At 38.9% G+C, this 20,035-nt stretch overlaps 2 protein-coding genes across 2 annotated transcripts in view; both read right to left on the bottom strand.

Moving 5' to 3' along the window:
* Positions 1 to 1,103, bottom strand: part of LOC103504897 (protein artichoke-like) — a 28,429-nt gene extending 27,326 nt beyond the window's left edge. The window contains exon 1 of the mRNA XM_026820337.1: positions 893 to 1,103. The gene's annotated coding sequence lies outside the window, so the exon portion shown is untranslated. The remainder of the gene's footprint in view (positions 1 to 892) is intronic.
* LOC103504900 (tyrosine-protein phosphatase non-receptor type 4) overlaps positions 1 to 20,035 on the bottom strand; it is a 32,467-nt gene that overhangs the window by 8,396 nt on the left and 4,036 nt on the right. The window contains 13 exon segments of the mRNA XM_026820339.1: positions 3,846 to 3,992; positions 5,553 to 5,706; positions 6,309 to 6,476; positions 6,972 to 7,159; positions 7,556 to 7,666; positions 7,669 to 7,812; positions 8,340 to 8,607; positions 9,784 to 9,948; positions 10,425 to 10,629; positions 12,180 to 12,323; positions 15,222 to 15,460; positions 15,958 to 16,198; positions 16,661 to 16,781. Coding sequence (XP_026676140.1) covers positions 3,846 to 3,992; positions 5,553 to 5,706; positions 6,309 to 6,476; positions 6,972 to 7,159; positions 7,556 to 7,666; positions 7,669 to 7,812; positions 8,340 to 8,607; positions 9,784 to 9,948; positions 10,425 to 10,629; positions 12,180 to 12,323; positions 15,222 to 15,460; positions 15,958 to 16,198; positions 16,661 to 16,781 — 2,295 coding nt within the window.

Below are 20,035 nucleotides of genomic sequence, written 5' to 3' on the forward strand. Positions count from 1 at the left end.
CCCTACCTATTAAAAGGTAGGGTTATTAAAAGGTATACTTAACATCATTTGTATACCCTAGTTCACAAAGGGTTATGTGGTATTATTAAAAGGTATACTTAACCCTACCTATTAAAAGGTAGGGTTATTAAAAGGTATACTTAACATCATTTGTATACCCTAGTTCACAAAGGGTTATGTGGTATTATTAAAAGGTATACTTAACCCTACCTATTAAAAGGTAGGGTTATTAAAAGGTATACTTAACATCATTTGTATACCCTAGTTCACAAAGGGTTATGTGGTATTATTAAAAGGTATACTTAACCCTACCTATTAAAAGGTAGGGTTATTAAAAGGTATACTTAACATCATTTGTATACCCTAGTTCACAAAGGGTTATGTGGTATTATTAAAAGGTATACTTAACCCTACCTATTAAAAGGTAGGGTTATTAAAAGGTATACTTAACATCATTTGTATACCCTAGTTCACAAAGGGTTATGTGGTATTATTAAAAGGTATACTTAACCCTACCTATTAAAAGGTAGGGTTATTAAAAGGTATACTTAACATCATTTGTATACCCTAGTTCACAAAGGGTTATGTGGTATTATTAAAAGGTATACTTAACCCTACCTATTAAAAGGTAGGGTTATTAAAAGGTATACTTAACATCATTTGTATACCCTAGTTCACAAAGGGTTATGTGGTATTATTAAAAGGTATACTTAACCCTACCTGGGTTCCGCGGAACACCAATTAAGAAACACTGTTCTAGACGACCATTCTTCCCACTTATAGAGGTTTTCGGACAAAAAATCAACGGACCTCAAACATTTCTTCAAATAACTATGTAGGTGTTGTTCTCGATTATCCAAGTTTGACTGTACTAGTTCCATTTTAAGTTCACCAGTTTGGTCGGATTCCATTTTGTAACACTTTTGCTGATCCATTTCAAAATCCATGATACGTTTAACCCGGTTACATAAAGTAAACCTTAAATTAACCAGGATATCTTCATAACAATCATAATGTTTCCATAATGAAATGAAAAATGAATCGTTCATTAACCAATTTAACCGGACTTTTTATAACACAATGAAAATTCTTTAATGAAAATGGTATAGCTAAAAATAGGTAAAAAAAAAAAAAAAAAAAAAAAAAAAAAAAAAAACAAGGGGGGAGGCAATATTTGTACCTAGTATAATAGTCATGCAATGTTTTTAAAAGTTTTTCCTCTATGACATGTACCTATTTCATGGAAAACTTGCCAATTTGCAAAAGTTGACTTATGACGAAATTTTTAAGAAAAACTTAGCATAATAATCATTATAGGTACCTCATAGTAAAAATGCAAGTGCAGAGTTGTAAAGTTCCTTTCAAGAACGCAGCCCAGATTTCGGTTAGTAGCCCAAGGTGGCCGCTTTTCTTTCTTATGCAATTACCTATACATACGAGTGTGTTATGCGTAAGTATTACCTACCTACTTCATAAATTATTATTGTTTATACATATAGCTAATCCTAAAATGGTTCATATCATATCCCGTCTACTTATTTTTACCATTTTAAATTTATGTATCCGGTGGGCCATTGTTTTTACTACAATACCTATACTAGGCCTAATATGACCAGCAGTAAGTAACTTAGACTCTTAGACAGTAGGTACCTACTTACATATCTAAGGGAAGTGATAAAAATATGACATTGTTATCATTTATTGTTATCAGATAGATTGGTAGGGAACTATTACCAATTTACCACACCAGGCAAACATAATTTTAAAAGTTTTGTAATTGAATTGGTACGTGTAACAGACTCTTGAGTAACCACTAAATGAGGCTAACTTTTTTTTAAGGAACTGTAACTGTCTTATCGTCCCGAAAGCAAAGAGAAAAGGGGGATAGAGTAGGAGAAAGCCAGCCGTTCCGAGAACGAACCTTAGTTCCTTAGGATAAAATCTGCCACCTAGGACACATATTTCAACAACAAATTATGCATTCTAATTTCTCTGAGATATACCTAGGCCGCCAAAGTTAAGCTACCCCGTATTACTCCATGTAACCCATGTTCCCCTATTTGTAAAACTTATTGCTGAGTCCGAGTATGGTACAGGTAATTCGGTTAAACTTCAAGCTAACTGTTGAGTTAACTCAAGATCACCAAAAAAAAATTGATTGATAGGTAAGTACCTAAGTACGAGTATTAGGTAGGTAGTGAAGGTACCTATACAACCTACACAATCAGAAATCTGTGCGAGCAAAACTTTACTATCGATCCAAGGACTTTCTGCTTGACGACCCGGTACGTTACCATTGACCTGTACGTCAGTCCGTGGCTAAACAGGACAAAGCGGTGATTAGGCTAATTGATTGAACGAAGTAAAGTCCAAGTTTTTTTTTTTAATTGACGGTTCGTCTGTTGTCCGATTTTGATTAAATGTAAAAAATTAGTTCAACACACAAAGAAAATTGATCGCCAGATGTCCCACCTTACAATACTAAAAATTCGAAAGCAACAAAAATAAAATACCTCTGACATTTCAAAAATCTAAACAAAGAGAATTCATGTATTTTCGACTTCTTTTTCATAATAGTTATTTTAAAATTTCCAATTTTTCCAAATAAAATAAAATAGTATGAAAAAATATTACCATGTAAAATAACACGCATTTCTTTTCAAACAAGAAATAATATAGATTCGAATAAAAACTATAAGAATAAATAAATATTATTGAGTTAATTTTAAAATCTATAAAAATATCACACCTACTTCAAATTCTAGAGGAAAAATAAAACGTTATAAAACCCTTAAAACGAGCTTCTATCTACCTGTCAAACCTATAAGAATACCATATGATAATGAGATTACCATATGATACTCGAGAGTGTACAAATAATATTTGACATAAATACACGTGATAAAAATCTATAGTATAAATCTAATCAGGACGCCATTTTGGGTTAGGATAAAAAAAAAAACACCTAAATGAGAATTCACAATTATGCACCTATACAGGGGCGGATTGGTTTCACTACACGAAAACTTTGAAAATTTTCTCAAGGATGGAAAGACAAACCACATATCTTAAAGGAGGGACTATATTACAAACAAAACAACCAGCAAATTGAGATGTTTGACACAAAAACGACTTGAAACCTATATGGGTCTAATGGCCAAGAAGTCTTTTTGCATCAAACCCCTCAATTCATTTTGGATGGACTGAATACACTCGACCAATAGAAAAATCTACATGTCACTTGAGGTCGAGGAGCTCTATGAAAAAAGAAACATTTTTGACTATGTTTTATTTCTAAAATGGGCCATTTTCTAAACTGTTTTCTTTTTTAAAAGGGCCATTTTCTATGAAGTTTTTTTTTTAAATGACTATTTATTGAACTGTTTTGTTTAAAAAGTGCCTTTCTTACATAGAATTCCTCATTTACGAGTAATAGCATGATAACGTCACACAAAGAACCGAAATTCTATAAGAAATCACACATTAAAGGGGGAAGTATGTAAGAGGGCCACAGAAATAAATATTTTGGGACTAAACTGGGTTAACAGCCCTTCTTCTTTAAAAGCCCCCAAAAAGAAAAGTTAGTACATAAAAAAACAACGCAACATTAATCTAAATTCTAAGTTTAAAATTATGAACGAACAGAGGGAGAGAAAAGGGAGTAAGGGAGAGAGAGAGAGGTATACTTACAGGGATCAATAGGGGAAAATGAAAACAGATAGCTTTTTTTTTTGTTTTACAATATTTTTTATTAATATTGTAAAAAAAAGCGATCTGTTTTCATTTTCCCCTATTGATTTTAATTTGTTTTACCAAGTGTTGTGTACACCCTTGAAAGTTCTAACTTTTTAATAGACTTACAGGGGTTTGTATCATCATGGCTCGTTGATTTCTCATTTGTCTGACTATCTCCAGAGGATACACAGGCTGATTGGCTTCAATCAAACACATTGCTGTCTCCATTAGAATCAGCACGCCCGTACGTCCAATACCTGAGTAGCATAAGAAAACAAACATATGTGATTAACAATCTATGTAAATATTTCAACGGGTTACTTTCTGTTGTTTTTGTGTTGACCCAGCACTTAAATGGGAAGTAATATGTCTCTTATCGCCTATCGAATGTAAGACATACCAACGGGATAGGCATGCTTTCCAACCAGAATTTTACATTCTTGGATAGGCATGGAAGTAAGAGACTGTGCCTTGAAGTAATGGTAAAGCGGTACCGAGGTACAAAAAGAAGAAGAAGAAGAAGAAGAAGAAGAAGAAGAAGAAGAAGAAGAAGAAGAAGAAGAAGAAGAAGAAGAAGAAAAGTTTAAAATTATGAACGAATTTGCCAGCTAGGATGTCGTGGCAGCTAACGAGATACAACATAATAATCATGTTCAAAATACATAAATATGTTCAAACAACATAATAATATGTTCAAGGAGAAAAGTATAGGGGTGGGTTTCACCAACCTTCTTTTTAGCCCCCAACAGCCCTGTTAAGCCTCAAATCTTAACGGCCTGCTAGATTAACAATCCTGTTAAGCCTCAAATCTTAACAGGCTGTTAGCTTAACAGGCCTAATAAGGGCGGAAAAAATATCGGTGAAATTCACTTGAAGAGAAATAGGGTGAGTGGGGGTAACTCTGACATTTTAAAATTACCCGAAGGTCAAATATTCCAACATTTGAAACAACAAATTACCCCATCTCACCCTATATTTGTCGGAGAAAATAAGGCATTTCTGTTGTATAAAAATAAAAACAATAAATACATTGTACAATAAAACAACAAAAACTACGAGTTTTTACGAGATTCATGTTAGAGGTGTGTAAATAGTGAGTGAGTTGAAAGAACTACTCTTTTCAGTGAATTCCACAGTCAATGAGTCAGGTCCTAAAACTTCAACTCCCTACAGATTTAGGTTACATATTTTAAGATCCGACTCATTGACCGAGTAGTGAGTAAGAAGAATCAAAAGAGTGGCTCTTATAAGAACTCACTAACTCTCGACACATCTCTAAAAACAAATAACCCTCGAAATGTCATGATTGTCAGGGATTCTAGAATTATATGATCCAACTCACATAATTTTCATCTTAGAAATTGCATTTCATTTCGTTTTACATACAGTTATTTAAAAAAAGAAGCCTAAACTAGACTAGAAGTGAATGCTTGTTCCTGAAAATGGCAAGTATTCTCTTATTGCCTATCTATTGAAGGATCCACTCAGGGCATGCAACAACAAAGTTTTGTCCTTCTGAAAGTGGCAAGTATTGCTTCTTCTCGCCCATCTAATGAGGGGCACACTACAGGATGGGCATGCTACGGCAAAGATTTGTGTGTTGTTGTTGTAGTAGCAGACTCCTCTCCTTCCTCACATCAACCCGGCAATGCAGTTGGCAATTCAAGGAATTCAGCGGTGGCTTCTTCTGAAAGTGGCAAGTATTGTTTCTTCTCGCCCATCTAATGAGGGGCACACTACAGGATGGGCATGCTACGGCAAAGATTTGTGCTATCCCCGGTCCAACAGGGTCGGCTTGCTGAACTACTTTTACTTACCTGCAGAGCAATGTACAATGGCAGGTTCCACCATACCAGCTCGCTCATGGCGCACTTGCCGAGTGAACGCCAAGAACCTATTCACATCATCTGGAACCCCATGGTCTGGCCACGCCAAGTACTGCATTTGTGTTACGTCACGCTTCTCTCCCGTCTGAAAAGAGAGAGAACAAAATAATTAATCGACTAAATTTTAGGTATTTAGCTACTTTGCTCGCAGAAACCGTTTCCTATTAGGACCAATTTACAAAGTACCTATATTAAATAATTTGTTCCACAGTGTACATGTACAATACATTTTTTCATGCTTTCCAAAAAGTTCTGAAGCTTTTTCTTGCAGGTCCAATACTTTTAAAGGAGAGGATGCATTTCCGGACATGGGTTCAAAGATGGGAATTCTTAAATCAGTCCGAGGAAAACGACCCTGAAGCTTTTAACACATCTTACGACACACTCTGTGTGCCTCCAAAACTAGACCTGACACGGAATCGAAACCGCGACCTAGCGCTTACAAGGCAGACGCGCTACCAACCAAGCTAATTAGGCTGGCTTTAGTTGAGGGGAAACCATGTCTTGCCAGCCTACTTAGCTTGCTTGGTTCGTAGCGCGTCTGCCTTTTATCCTGAACGGATAATGTTCTTTCTCGGAATGGCTGGGTTTCTCCCAACTTGTCTTCCTTCTCTCTTAGATTTTGGGACGATAAGACCATAGCAGTTACAGTTCCCTCTGTCAAACCTCTTTAAAACCATATCTTACCTGGGAATCTCGCAGAACAAACTCGCGGAACACAAAACTCCCCGAAGGATCTGCCTCTTCTTTGGCGCAAGATATGTTGAATCTGCCACCACTCAACTCTAGAGTTTCACCCAGACTAGGCCAATACTTGTGACACTTGGTACGACCTCGCTCCACCAGAGTAGTCACCTGGAAACAAAAAGTAATAGATGAGTAAAGAATTATTCTAAAAGAAATGGGTAAACTCATTTAGTAAAGAATTATTCTAAATGGGTAAACTCTGGTTCAGGATGAGTCAATTAAATTGGCTAGAGAGACACCATCAACCCGGTGTATGTGGCTGATAAAAAAGACGTCTTATCTTTATGCTGTCATCACTATTCGGCAACAGCTGAAGCCGCAACAACGAATAGGTGAACAGAAAAACAATGAAAAAACTTCAAGGTGGGGTGGTGGGGATAAGTAAAAAAAACTCCATTTTTGGCTCACATCGATAGAAGGAGCACTCTATCACGCATTTCATTCTATTGAACCTAAGAATCCTAATATGTGGTAAAGCCATCTTTCTGGGAATCACCCTTTTGAATGACAAGCTAGAAAAACAAGGCAACAAAGGACCAACGATGCTCCTTGTTTATCTCCATAGCAACCGTGTTATTCTAATGTAAACAAACATCTAGTTACCATGACAACGAGTGTGCTGCCCGCTTCCACCAGCATATGCCAGAAGTCACCCACAGTAGAAGCCAGGGGACCTTGTGTGGCGATATATCGGTTTACAATACCAGAGCCTGGTATCTCCATGGCAACCGTGTTAGCGTTGATGTAGTCACCATCTGGGGCCTCGTGAAGAACCACGCGTGTTGCATCGTCTGAAAAGAAACAGGAAGGCGTGACTTAGTGGTTGGGGAGTTTATGACTAGTGGCTCAGTTAACTGTAGAACTCATTTTGTAGAACCTAATGGTCAAACATATGTCGTGACGTCACAGAGTACAACTTTTTCGAAATTTACCGGTATCTTTCAAATCGATTTATCTCGGGATCTAGAAGTCGTAGAAAAAAAAATTGTAGAAGCAAAGTATTCGTTTTCCATGCAGCTCAATAAAAGAAAATTCGTCTATGTCATTCTTCTGTCTCTGTTCATCAATTTTTCTGCTCTTCAAAGTGAAAACCTTACCTAAATAAGCGGATACGGGATGTATCCCAATCATTGAAATAATTTAGCGTAGTTTATTATCGAAATATTTTCGGTCGGCAAATTACTTACATGGTGAAATATCCCGGTACCGGTTCTTAATCACATTCTCCTGCTTGTTCGCGTGCAGCATACTCAGGCCCGGCTTCTTCCTATACAGCCGCTCAAACTGTGCCACTAGCGCCCACTCGCCAGTCCATCCGCCAACAGGAGCATCGACTGGGACAGGGCCCCTGCATTGGCGTGCGTTGAGGCCGCCCCTGCTAGTGAAGACTCGGGTACGTATTGGTAGGGGGGCTCCTCGTCCTCCCCTCCTCCTGCCTCGTACACTGGAAGAAGAAAAACAGGGGCGGATTTGGATAACTTGGCCTCTTTAAATGAAAAAGAAATAACCACCCGACAGATGTTAAAACACTGTATTGTTTTGCACAAAGCTTATGGTACCTGAGATCAAAGGCATTTCTCAATTTCTTTAGCCTTGAGATAACATAATGGTATCTTGTGTGGTACCATAATGAATCACATGTTAAAATAACTTATATACGCAACTGTCCCGAAATCGAAGGAAGGAGAAAACCAGCCGTTCCCAGAACAAAGCTTATCTGTTGAGGATAAAGTTCTCCCCGGGCGAGAATCGAACCGCGGCCTAGCGGTAAGGCAGTCGCGCTAATCTCCAAGCTAACTAGGCCCGTAAGAGGTTTGAGAGAGGGAACTATAACAAAGGACGTCTTATCGTCCCGAAATCGAAGACAAGAACCACCGAATAGGCGAAAGCCGTCAGTTCTGGAGAATAATCCCTATATTCCTTACACATCTATTTAGAATAAAGTTCGACACGGGCGGGACTCGAACCTACCCAGCAAAGACACGGTGAGCAAAGACGACATGATGACGAGCGAGGCAAACACAGTCGAGTACAAGAAGCGACGATGTAAACGCGTCCTTGCCACCATTATCAATGCGAGTGTGAACGGGCGTGGGTGTGAGGTGTACAGTGATGAGCCATTATGAAGAGAGGGAAAAAAAGAGGGGATGAGGGGAAAAGAAGAGAGGGGCGAGAGGAAGAGAGAAGAAAAAGAGAGAAGAGAGGAGAGGAGGAGGGAGAGACCCTTGTCACAGAATTGTTATCCTTTTTACAGGAATACAGTTATCCTTTTCACAGGATGTTAGTTATACTTGTCACAGAATCTCTATCTTTTTACAGGATTTGAACTATCCTTCTCCCAGAAACTTTTTGCACTACCCACAGGCTGTTAGCTATCCTTTTCACAGGCTGTTAGCTATTCTTTTCAAAGGATCCAAGTTACAGTTTCTACAGGATTTTAGATATCCTTTATACAGGCTTTTAGCTGTCCTTTTCACAGGATAAATGTATTTTTCACAAGATCTTGTACAACAAAGAAAGTCGCAACGAGTTCATCATGATGCTGGAAGTGGTATTGGTTGTCGAGAGGATCTTTCGGCTGTACAGTGGAGACGCAATGATTGCTTACAATAGTCTAGGTTCTTACACCGGTAACGTCAGACTTGGATAGGCACACTAATTATTAGAGTAGTAATTAAACAATGAAAAATAAAATATTAAAAAGTTGAAAAAAAGACTAATGTCTATTGACGTCAAATCGGCTGAAATTATTAGTTAGGTTTACCTTGTCCTTGGAATGAAAGCAATTTAATTTAATATTTAAAGAAACAAGATAAGTTCGGTTTACCTCGCCTTTGGAAAAAAAGCAAATTCAATTTGAAAATTAAAGAAACAAGATAAGTTCAGTTTACTTCGCCTTTGGAATCAAAGCAATTTAATTTAAAATTTAAAGAAACAAGATAAAGATCACGGTTAAAACGTGCATACAAATCACGGACACACACAACTCAGAAAAGCTACTGAGAACGTTTAAGAGAGGGGGGATTTGAAAAACTCAAAGAGATTCTTACACCATTACATCAAGTATTTAGAAATCCCACCAGAGTTCAGCATATATATCGTTTTCACTCTATAGGTAACTGAATGTAACTAGCATATAAATCGTCCAGCTTACACACAGAAGGATTCCGGGCCTTCTGAGATGGTTACCCATCCGGATACTAACCACACTCAACGTTGCTTAACTTCAGTGATTCATTAGGAACTCAATACATACCTGGTCTCCTTCATTGAGTTTAGGATACGAGGTATAGGCCGGTGTGTTAGGTGCCACCCGAGACACTAGAATAGGCATGCCGAGATGGTTACCCATCCGGATACTAACCACACTCAACGTTGCTCAACTTCAGTGATCCATTAGGAACTTAATACATACCTGGTCTCCTTCATTGAGTTTAGGATACGAGGTATAGGCCGGTGTGTTAGGTGCCACCCGAGACACTAGAATAGGCATGCCGAGATCTGCCCCTCCTTTCACGTTGAAACCAAATCGGCCCTGCTCATCAGGTGCTATCCGAATGAGGACTAGGCCTTCCTCCAGCTGAAATCAACAGAACATTATCATTACGACACAGACTACAGGAGTCTAATGTAGCAGTTATTTCATTGCTACGACATAAACGGCAGTGAAAAGCCAGCCGTTCCGATAACGAAGATTATCTTATAGAATGAAGTTCGTTCCGCGCGGGAATCGAACCCGCGACCTATCGCTTATGGTGCGTTTCCATTCAGTTGGCATTTGCCGATCGGCAAATATCGAGTGAGTGGAAACGCACCATTACACCGCAGGCGTGCTTTCCAAGCTAAATAGGCTGGAACAAGCAGTAGACTCTCTTACGGAAAGTCACTACACACCTCCTCAGTTTGAACAAGACGTGAAATTGGGCAAACAAAAAGGAAATTTTCTCAATAAATTACCTATGGCCCCGATCAGTACTTTAAAGGCCCGGCAGCGCTCCTTTTTCTGAATGAGCACTAAAATTCACTAAATCACTATTTGACAAAGCTCCTACTCACATGCAAGGGAGAAGCAGGTTTGGTTTCCTCGTACACGGGACTTCTCACGTCTTCCTCCACATCGTCGTCGACAAAGTTGAGCGTGGTTCTAGCGGGCAGAATGGCGGCTGGGCCCGGCTCAGTGGTTCTGATGGCCGGGCCAGCTTCTTCTCCTTCTTCTAGCTTGGCACTACCAGGCGGGGGCTTGTCCAGGAATCCGCCTTCACTGTGAAACCCAAACATGGGGAAACAAATCAATTTCCATGTCTAATTTTCTATTAATCTAAAATCTAAATCATGAATTAAGCCGTATTTACATGGTTTTATTTATTATGTGACTTTTTTAGATTCAACATGGCGTGGGTCCCAGGCTCTCTTGGGTTCTCTAGACCCGAGTGATGTCACTTTATCATTTTTTGTCTTTGAAGAAACGTTTTATAAACATCGGTTTATGTAACAAATCACGTAAGGATGCGGTGGGTCCCAGGTTCTCTAGACCCGAGTAATGTAACCTTGTTATCATATTTGTTATCTTTAAAGAAGCGTTTTACAAATCACCAGTTTATGTAACAATCGCATTTACTTACTCATCGGAAGGATGCGGTGGGTCCCAGGCTCTCTTGGGTTCTCTAGACCCGAGTAATCTAACCTTGTTATAGGGCTGCCAGAATCGTTATGGGGCTGCCAGAATGATTATAGGGCTGCCAGAATGGTTATAGGGCTGCCAGAATGGTTATAGGGCTGCCGGAATGGTTATAGGGCTGCCAGAATGGTTATAGGCCTGCCGGAATGGTTATAGGGCTGCCAGAATGGTTATAGGGCTGCCAGAATGGTTATGGGGCTGCCGGAACGGTTATAGGGCTGCCAGAATGGTTATAGGGGTGATGGACTGACAGTTAGTCACTACTGTACATCTCATGAAGGGCAATTAGACTCTCGAATGGAAGGTGAAACCAATTAGTGAGATTGACGCCTCTCTACTACCTAAGTCCAGCCACAGGTATATCAGGTACACCTGACAGAAGGATCTTTTCAGCCGTACCAGTCAGGTTTACCTGATAGTGTGTGCTCATCAGGTACCTATCAGGTAGACCTGACAGACGGACCTTTTCAGCTGTACCAGATAGTCAGTTTAACGTCCTTTAGCCAGACAGTGTAAGTTAATTAATTCTAACAATTAATCATAATCAGTTGGATATAACAATGTGATAGCTCGTGCGTCAATGATTTATTCAATGGGCTCGATTGTCGTAAGAATGACTGATTTTTGCATTGATTATGGAGTCTGACATTTGGATTTGGCACAGTGCAAATATTTTGTGATTTACAAAGAAACAGAACATAAGGAACGTAAAAAAAAAAAAAAAAATCTATATAGGTACAGAATATTCCAACTAAGACCAGCCTCTACCTATCAGGTGTACTTGTTCATATTTGTTATTTTTAAAGAAATGTTTTACAAATCACCGGTTTATGTAACAATCGCGTTTACTTACTCATCGGAAGGATGCGGTGGGTCCCAGGCTCTCTCTTGGGTTCTCTAGACCCGAGTAATCTAACCTTGTTATCATATTTGTGGTTTTTAAAGAAACGTTTTACAAATCACCGGTTTATGTAACAATCGCGTTTACTTACTCATCGGAAGGATGCGGTGGGTCCCAGGCTCTCTTGGGTTCTCTAGACCCGAGTAATGTAACCTTGTTACCTATCATATTTGTTATCTTTAAAGAAACGTTTTACAAATCACCGGTTTATGTAACAATCACGTTTACTTACTCATCGGAAGGATGCGGTGGGTCCCAGGCTCTCTTGGGTTCTCTAGACCCTAGTGACGTCACCTTGTTATCATAACGGAGTGAGCGGCTGGACTTTGCATTGTCGTCCGAACTGATTTGAATCGACCTTTGTGTACTCCGGGACCTGGAACACAATCGGAATAGTTTATTTTTGAACCTAATACAAGTAGTACAATTAATATACATTTATATAGAAACTCCCTAAGACTACAGAACCTTCTGGGAAGAGTTGAAGTAAAGGAATTTTTAATTGTGTTTAGCCACACTTAAATGCTTGTCACAAATATCGTTCCTCAATTATTACACCAAGATAAATTTTATGACTTGACTTGGACTCGAACCACCAACCTCCAGATCCAAAGTCCAACCACTGAGGTTGGTTAAGAGTTGAAATATTTGAAGAAGTAGACTCGGCAACTTTGTGGAGGTTTATTCTAACTTTTGAAGCTTAAGTGTAGGGCTGTAGGGGCAAACAGTCCTAAAGGTTCAAGTTAACCTTGTACGAATCTACGAACTATTGGTTTGCATGGGAAATACGTAAATACTTTTGCTTAGAAAGGAGCTTATAGTACTTACATAGGAACAAAATGTACACTTCACTGAAGATAACGTTAAGGAAAAACAAACATTGTTACTATTACATAGCAGTGAGTAGAATGACCTACTAACCATTTCCTTTGCATTTGTAAACAAAAAAACAACGTTGTGGGTACTTATGTTGTTTTAAAAGTCAATCAAATGGTGCAATATTGAACTGCCGCGATAAAGGGACTACATAATTACATATCCTAAGAGATTTGATAGAGGGAACTGAAACGACTAAGGCCTTATCGTCCCGAAATCGAAGAGGATAGAAGAAAGCCAGCCGTTCCGAGAACGAACCTTACTTGCTTAGGTTTTAAGTTCGCTCTGTGCGGGAACTGAACCGGGCGCGGGTTCGAACCCAGCCGAGGCATGGATTTTGTCATCATTTTTTTGAGAAAATATCTAGGTTCTTGGATTTTATTCCTTTCTTTTTTTTGTATGTTCATGTTTTTGTCCATAATTTTGATTTTTATTGGTATTGTTTTCTTTATCCACCATGACTACTGTTTTAAAGAGAAATTTTACTAGAAGTAGGAATGAGTTGGGTGGATTAGAGGCTGTATTATCTCAAATCGGAGATGTAGAAGACGAGTACACAGAAGAGACTGCTCGTCTAGAAGTCGTAGAAAAAAAAATTGTAGAAGCAAAGTATTCGTTTTCCATGCAGCTCAATAAAAGAAAATTCGTCTATGTCATTCTTCTGTCTCTGTTCATCAATTTTTCTGCTCTTCAAAGTGAAAACCTTACCTAAATAAGCGGATACGGGATGTATCCCAATCATTGAAATAATTTAGCGTAGTTTATTATCGAAATATTTTCGGTCGGCAAATTACTTACATGGTGAAATATCCCGGTACCGGGGAATGGTTATAGGGCTGCCAGAATGGTTATAGGGTTGTCAGAATGGTTATGGGGCTGCCGGAATGGTTATAGGGGTGATGGACTGACAGTTAGTCACTAGGTACTGTACATCTCATGAAGGGCAATTAGACTCTCGAATGGAAGGTGAAACCAATTAGTGAGATTAACGCCTCTCTACTACCTAAGTCCAGCCACAGGTATCACGTACACCTGACAGAAGGATCTTTTCAGCCGTACCAGATAGTCAGTTTAACGTCCTTTAGCCAGACAGTGTAAGTTAATTAATTCTAATAATTATTCATAATCAGTTGGATATAACAATGTGATAGCTCGTGCGTCAATGATTTATTCAATGGGTTCGATTGTCGTAAGAATGACTGATTTTTGCATTGATTATGGAGTTTGACATTTGGATTTGGCACAGTGCAAATATTTTGTGATTTACAAAGAAACAGAACATAAGGAACGAAAAAATAAAAAAAAATCTATATAGGACCATCTGGGGCCTCGTGAGACCAGCCTCGCTCGGGACATTTGATGTGACGTCATCGCTTACGGGAGCGTATGCCGTGACGTCAAAGTTCACGATTTACCCGTGTTTTTTTTCAATCGATTTATCTCGGGATCTAGAAGTCGTAGAAGAAAAAGAAAAAATCCGTTGGTCCTCATTTTTCCTGCTCTATGACTTTGAAACATGACCCAAGTAAGCGCAACTGATCTATTGTGAGTAGGCTTTCAGCTTCACCACAAATAATAAAATTCATTTTTTTGGCAGTCCAAAAAAAAAAAAAAAATCATGATTTACATTTTTACTTTCCTTATCCTATTTTATATTTGTTTCTCACTTACCATTAGGTCTAACAGTAAGTACTAGCTCGCCATGAGTGTCTCTGGATGTCCTAATGATGTTGACTACTTGTTCATGATGCATTCCACTCACATCGCAACCGTTGATTAGCACCACCTAGCGGAAAACACAGGAAACAGTATTATTAATATTGAAAGTTTTTTTTTGACCTGTATGTAGGATTGTAACATATTTATTATTATTATTTTTGTTTTAACATTTATCCTTTAAATCACTACATGAGTTATACAACGAAACCAGACCAAATCACTAAGCAGCCCAAGACACGTGTTTCGTCCTTATTTGGACTCATCAGTTGGACATAGCTGGGGATTGAACCCAAGACCTTGGATTAGGAAACAGAGACCTTAACAAGCAAGCCACCATGACTTGGTGATGTGATATGGTTTCGTTGTAGTATTTAAACCCGATACAGAAGGGGAAAGTAAAGACAAATTCAGGAGTATCAGAAGAATTCAACATCCTAAAAGGCGTGAGGCAAGGCTGTATTATTTCTCCAGTTTTGAGAAATTGAACACATAATAATGGCGCCCTAAAGGTGTGTCCACACATAGCCGACCGGCCATCGACCGATGTTGACTAACACGTCCACACTGCCTCGACAACATAGATTCACCTCGTTTGGACACATCTTAAAGGTTAGGTGGCAGAGAAGGCCTCCGGCGTCAACCTCACCTACTTACCTTTAACTTAAGGGTCTATTCTTACCTGATAAAGGATCGCTGTGTGCTAACACTCCGCCGTGCCTGCTGATATGTTTGATACTCGGTGCGTCCTGAAGAGAAGAACTTAGATCCCAACGACAAAGGAGGAGGTAGAAACTTGCGACTACGGCGCGGGGAGTGAAGACGAAAGAACGTGTGATGTTCGACGCATGATTTCCAGAGATTCTTGCACGACCGGTAAGTTGTCATGTTGAAACCGAGTAGAGTGTCGTAGTTCTCACTCTGCAGGAGGGAAAATTATCAACATGCTATTGTTACTTAAATATCCTAATGTCATACACAATACACAAGTGTACCAAGTTTCAAGTCAATTACTCCATCAAAAATGGCTCAAAAGTAATGATCAAATGGTTTGTTTTGCAGGCTGGCTACTACGCGCTACTAAAAGTCGCAAGACTACGATTCCAATGTGAGACAGGCCTAAAAAACATACTATTATTCATAGTCTGCCTTGGTGACGCTCAGTGGTCAAGACGCTCGCCTGGTAAACAGGAGGGCGCGGGTTCGATCCCAGCCGAGACATGATTTTATTCAGTCAGCACTATGGACTATGGTATTTCCCTCAAACTCTAATTTTTAGAATAGAATAGTCTTACAGTGCGATTCCCCCAAAACTTGACTTATAGTGAGATTCATAATTTCATAGTAACTTGATTCCCCCAAAACTTGTGAGATTCATAGTAAATTGATTCCCCATTTTACACTAAATTGAGTCTTACCGGCTCGCGTTTCAACTGCACGAAGAACTGTTTTCGCTTGAACGAGATCTTCACAATCTTAACCCACGAGAGGAGATTCAGCCTAGCCCCGGCATGGAATATGACCAAGCCATTAGCGGTGACTCCAAGCTGTATATCACGGTCTTGCGAGTCCTTGGCACCGTGTACGGATACCCCGTACATTTCACATCGCTTGGCGTGCTCCAGATAGTTGTACTCGGCGTCCGCCGGTGATTGTCCTCTGGGAACGGGAAGGGTTAAGATGAAATTAATTTTACTTATTCGTAACAAGGGCTTACCGACCACATATTTTTAGTTAACCCATCATGAAATCGATGCGATGGAGGGGGGGAAAGGGGCAAGTCAATTTTTTCCTCCTTTGTAGAAAAAGCGGATTTGTGATCTTCCTGAATTGACCCCTTTAAACTTCCTTATGTTGATAATTTTTCGTTCTAATGGGACCACCTGTTTGAATTATTGTGAAAATCCCCTTACAAAAGAAATAGTAAAAAGGTTGATTGCGAAAGCGAAAGGCATTCACTCTTAAAATGTCTTTAGCCAAAACCAAATGTCAGCCGAAATCGATCACCCTAGCTAGGGGCTGATTGAGAGGCTAACGAAAAACGCTGACCCTGTCTGAACACGGGAAAAGACGAGGAAGAAGAAGAAACAAAGGAAGAATTGGTGGCAAAATAATACTCACTTGTGTAGTTTGTGCAGTTCTTCAATCTTCAGCTCCATCTCTTCCGTTTGGCCTGGCACCAATGACAATCCAGATAGATAGCCTGGCTTATGTTCATCCGGATGATAGTCACCTAGTTCCGCTGAAATTGAAAACCAAACCAGCTTCGTGTCGGCCATTATTTCCAAACTCAAAAAGTTCTCACTAATATAGGTACTCCGAAAAAAATCAAACGTCAAAAAATCATCAGTAGTGTTACAAACGACGAAAAAATGTTCCAATATTGAAAGAATTCGTGTATTGCGGGTTTCAAAAAGGAGAATAATAATATGTATGTTGCACACTTGAAAACAATTATTTATGTTCCAATCAGTATTATAATTTCCATTTTTTAGGGTCCATAAAGTAGGTACAAACGGTTAACGTTTTAAAACTTCAAAAAAGTTAAAAAATTCAAGTAGTTTTATTAAATCAAACTATAGAAAAACGAAATATCACAGGTAGACAACTAATATTACGAGGGGAGATCACACGGAAAACTACACAAGTTTTTGCACTTTGCCCTATAACTTTTCAATCAATGCTATCTGACATTTTAAAGCCCGACCTTATAACTCATAATTTCAGGCCCTTTGGGGGGGGGGGGGACGCGAGTTTGGAAAAATATGGATTTTCAACTATGTAACTATGTTGTCAGCGATTAACTTTGTCTAAACCAAACGAAAAATGTTGTTTTTAGTCCGGTAAAAACTCAAAATTACCAAGTTTACTCTAAAATTCAGGCACTTGAATATACGGGAACTATTAACTTTGCAAAAAATATGGTTTCTTGGTTATTTTGTCCGCGATAATGACTTAAAAATAATAATAATAATAATAATATTAAAATTAAATGAAAGAAAAAACGTAAAATTTGCAAGGCTTGGTTAAATCTTCTATTAAACTCGTACTTTTTATTTATTTTATTTCTTCAAATAATCACAAGAATCGCGCGCTCTTGACTAGGCAAGTTGGAAACGTGGACTGAGTAGCTGAATACTACTCAAGAATAAAGTTTGGTTAGTAGTTAGTTGATTACTCATTGGAGTAACCTTGAGGGTGATCAAGACCAGAATGATTAGGGATGATTAATGCACGAGGAAGAGAGGGGGAGGGGGTTGATTTCTGATGATGTCATCGGTAGCGTGTCATAAAATCAGTGGCGCGGGGTGTCTGGTTTTTTTTTTTTAGATTTGACCTGAACAGATAAAGTTCTAGGTACCCAAGATTTTGTTGTTTCTTTATTTGTTCATTGTAATTTATTATTGAGTTTGTGCAGAACGGATAAAGTTCTATTAATTTGATAAAGTTCGTAGGTACCTAATATTTTGTTGTTTCTTTATTTGTTCATTGTAGTTTATTATTGAGTTTGTGCAGAACGGATAAAGTTCTATTAATTTGTTCCTATAGTTTTGTTTCTTAAATGGTTATTGTTACTTAGAAGGTTTTGTCAGTTTGAAATTGTAATTTGTCATTTATTAGTTGAGAATATTTACTTATGAAATTATGACTATGTTTTTTTGTAGCTAGGACATTTAGGACTGACATGTATTTTAAGGTAGGTTTAGACGAAGCGAGTCTACTCGCGCACCAAAACTCGTTTCCTCCTCGCACATCAAAACTCATCCTCGTGCCACTGTTTACACGAAACGCGTTTCCTCGCTTGGAAGGGTGAGCCAGGCAGTTCATGCGAGTGGATAGGCAAGGGAACTCGCCCGGCAATATATGACACGGTCACACGAAGCGAGGAATTACTGCGAGTTTCCTTTGATGCGTGATTAAAAACCGACTGGCGATGGCTCGCTGCGAGTGCTGCTCGGGGTGAGGAAACTCGGGGGATTTTACCCATCTACACGACGCGAGGGAGCGGAAGCGAGGTAAATGCGCGAGTAGACTCGCTTCGTCTAAACCTACCTTTTGAGATTATTGTTTTTTGAATGTTTGAAAGTTTCAGTCAGGTACACCATATTGTTCATTGTATTAGTCAGGTATCTTACTGTTATCGTAACTTTATTTAGTCCTTTATTAGGGCCCATTTTTTCTTTTTTTTGGGCCGCCAATGTCGCGAAAATCGCGAATTAAGAAAGTAGTTCAGATACGTGAAAAGGAAGAAAGGTAGGATGAATGCGAGTGGATAGGCAAGGGAACTCGCCCGGCAATATATGACACGGTCACACGAAGCGAGGAATTACTGCGAGTTTCCTTTGATGCGTCTTGTTTGGTAGCAGAGCGTGTGGTTACCCACTTTGGGTAAGAGACAGTTCCAGTAGGTAGTTCCAGATAGACATTTTATAACAGACAGTGAATCCAGCAACATTTTTTCAAGTAGAAATTGCGTTCAAGTATAAAAACATTCTCCTCATAAGTGTACATACATTTCAAAATTTCATTTCATCAGCGTAGAAGAGTACAAACATTTCACGAACAAAGCAGAAGTGTAGAGGAGCAGAAGAAAATATTCAGCGCAGCGCAGCTTCAAGGACACACGAGCGAAGATCAGCACAAAAGAGAGAAGCCGATGTTTGAGGGATGGAAAGGACGCGCGATGACCTTGACCCCGTGACTTCATTCTCCTACTTCCTGAGTCAAGCGTATTCATCCGCGCGAGATGTTGTTATTCAAAGATACGTAAATATTTTTATTCCTTGAGAAAAATTGCTAGTAGCAAAATGTAGGTATCTAGGTTCTAGGATTTTATTTCTTTCTTTATTTTTGTATGTTCATGTTTTTGTCCATAATTTTGATTTTTATTGGTATTGTTTTCTTTATCCACCATGACTACTGTTTTAAAGAGAAATGAGAGAGTCACTATGTAGCAGTCGATAGAGTCAATATGTAGTAGCCGATAGAGTCACTATGTAGCAGCCATTAGAGTAGCTAGGAAGTAGCCATTAGAGTCGCTGTGAAGTAGCCATAGAGTCGTGATAGTTATAGTTTTTTGTGAGATCCAAAGTTAGAGAAGAGGGTGATATAGCAAGGGGGATCTCATAGAAAGTGTAATTAGTACAAGTGAAGTTTAGTAGTTGAAAGGCAGTAGTGAAGAAAGTGATTAGTAGGAAGTGTATCAGAAGTAAAGTGTAGCAGAAGACATTAAGTAAGTAGAAGAAAGACCGAGTGATTTTTCCAAGTACTTTGTAATAAGTGAAGACCTAATAAGTTTCAATAAGAGACCTTTGTTCGTAAGTGTTAAATAACCTGTCTGAAATATCAAATATCAATAAACTTTATGTGTATAAATATTCTAAGTTCAAATAAGAAGTTCGAAGTGTTAGCCTTTTTTCCCCATTCAAATTTAACAGGTTGTGGGTTGGGGGAACGGCGGGTTAGGAAGAAGAAGAAGGCCGAAAAAACCCCACA

This window comes from Diaphorina citri, unplaced genomic scaffold (genome assembly GCF_000475195.1).
Source record: "Diaphorina citri unplaced genomic scaffold, Diaci psyllid genome assembly version 1.1 scaffold139, whole genome shotgun sequence".
In the NCBI taxonomy this organism is placed as follows: Eukaryota; Metazoa; Arthropoda; class Insecta; order Hemiptera; family Psyllidae; genus Diaphorina; species Diaphorina citri.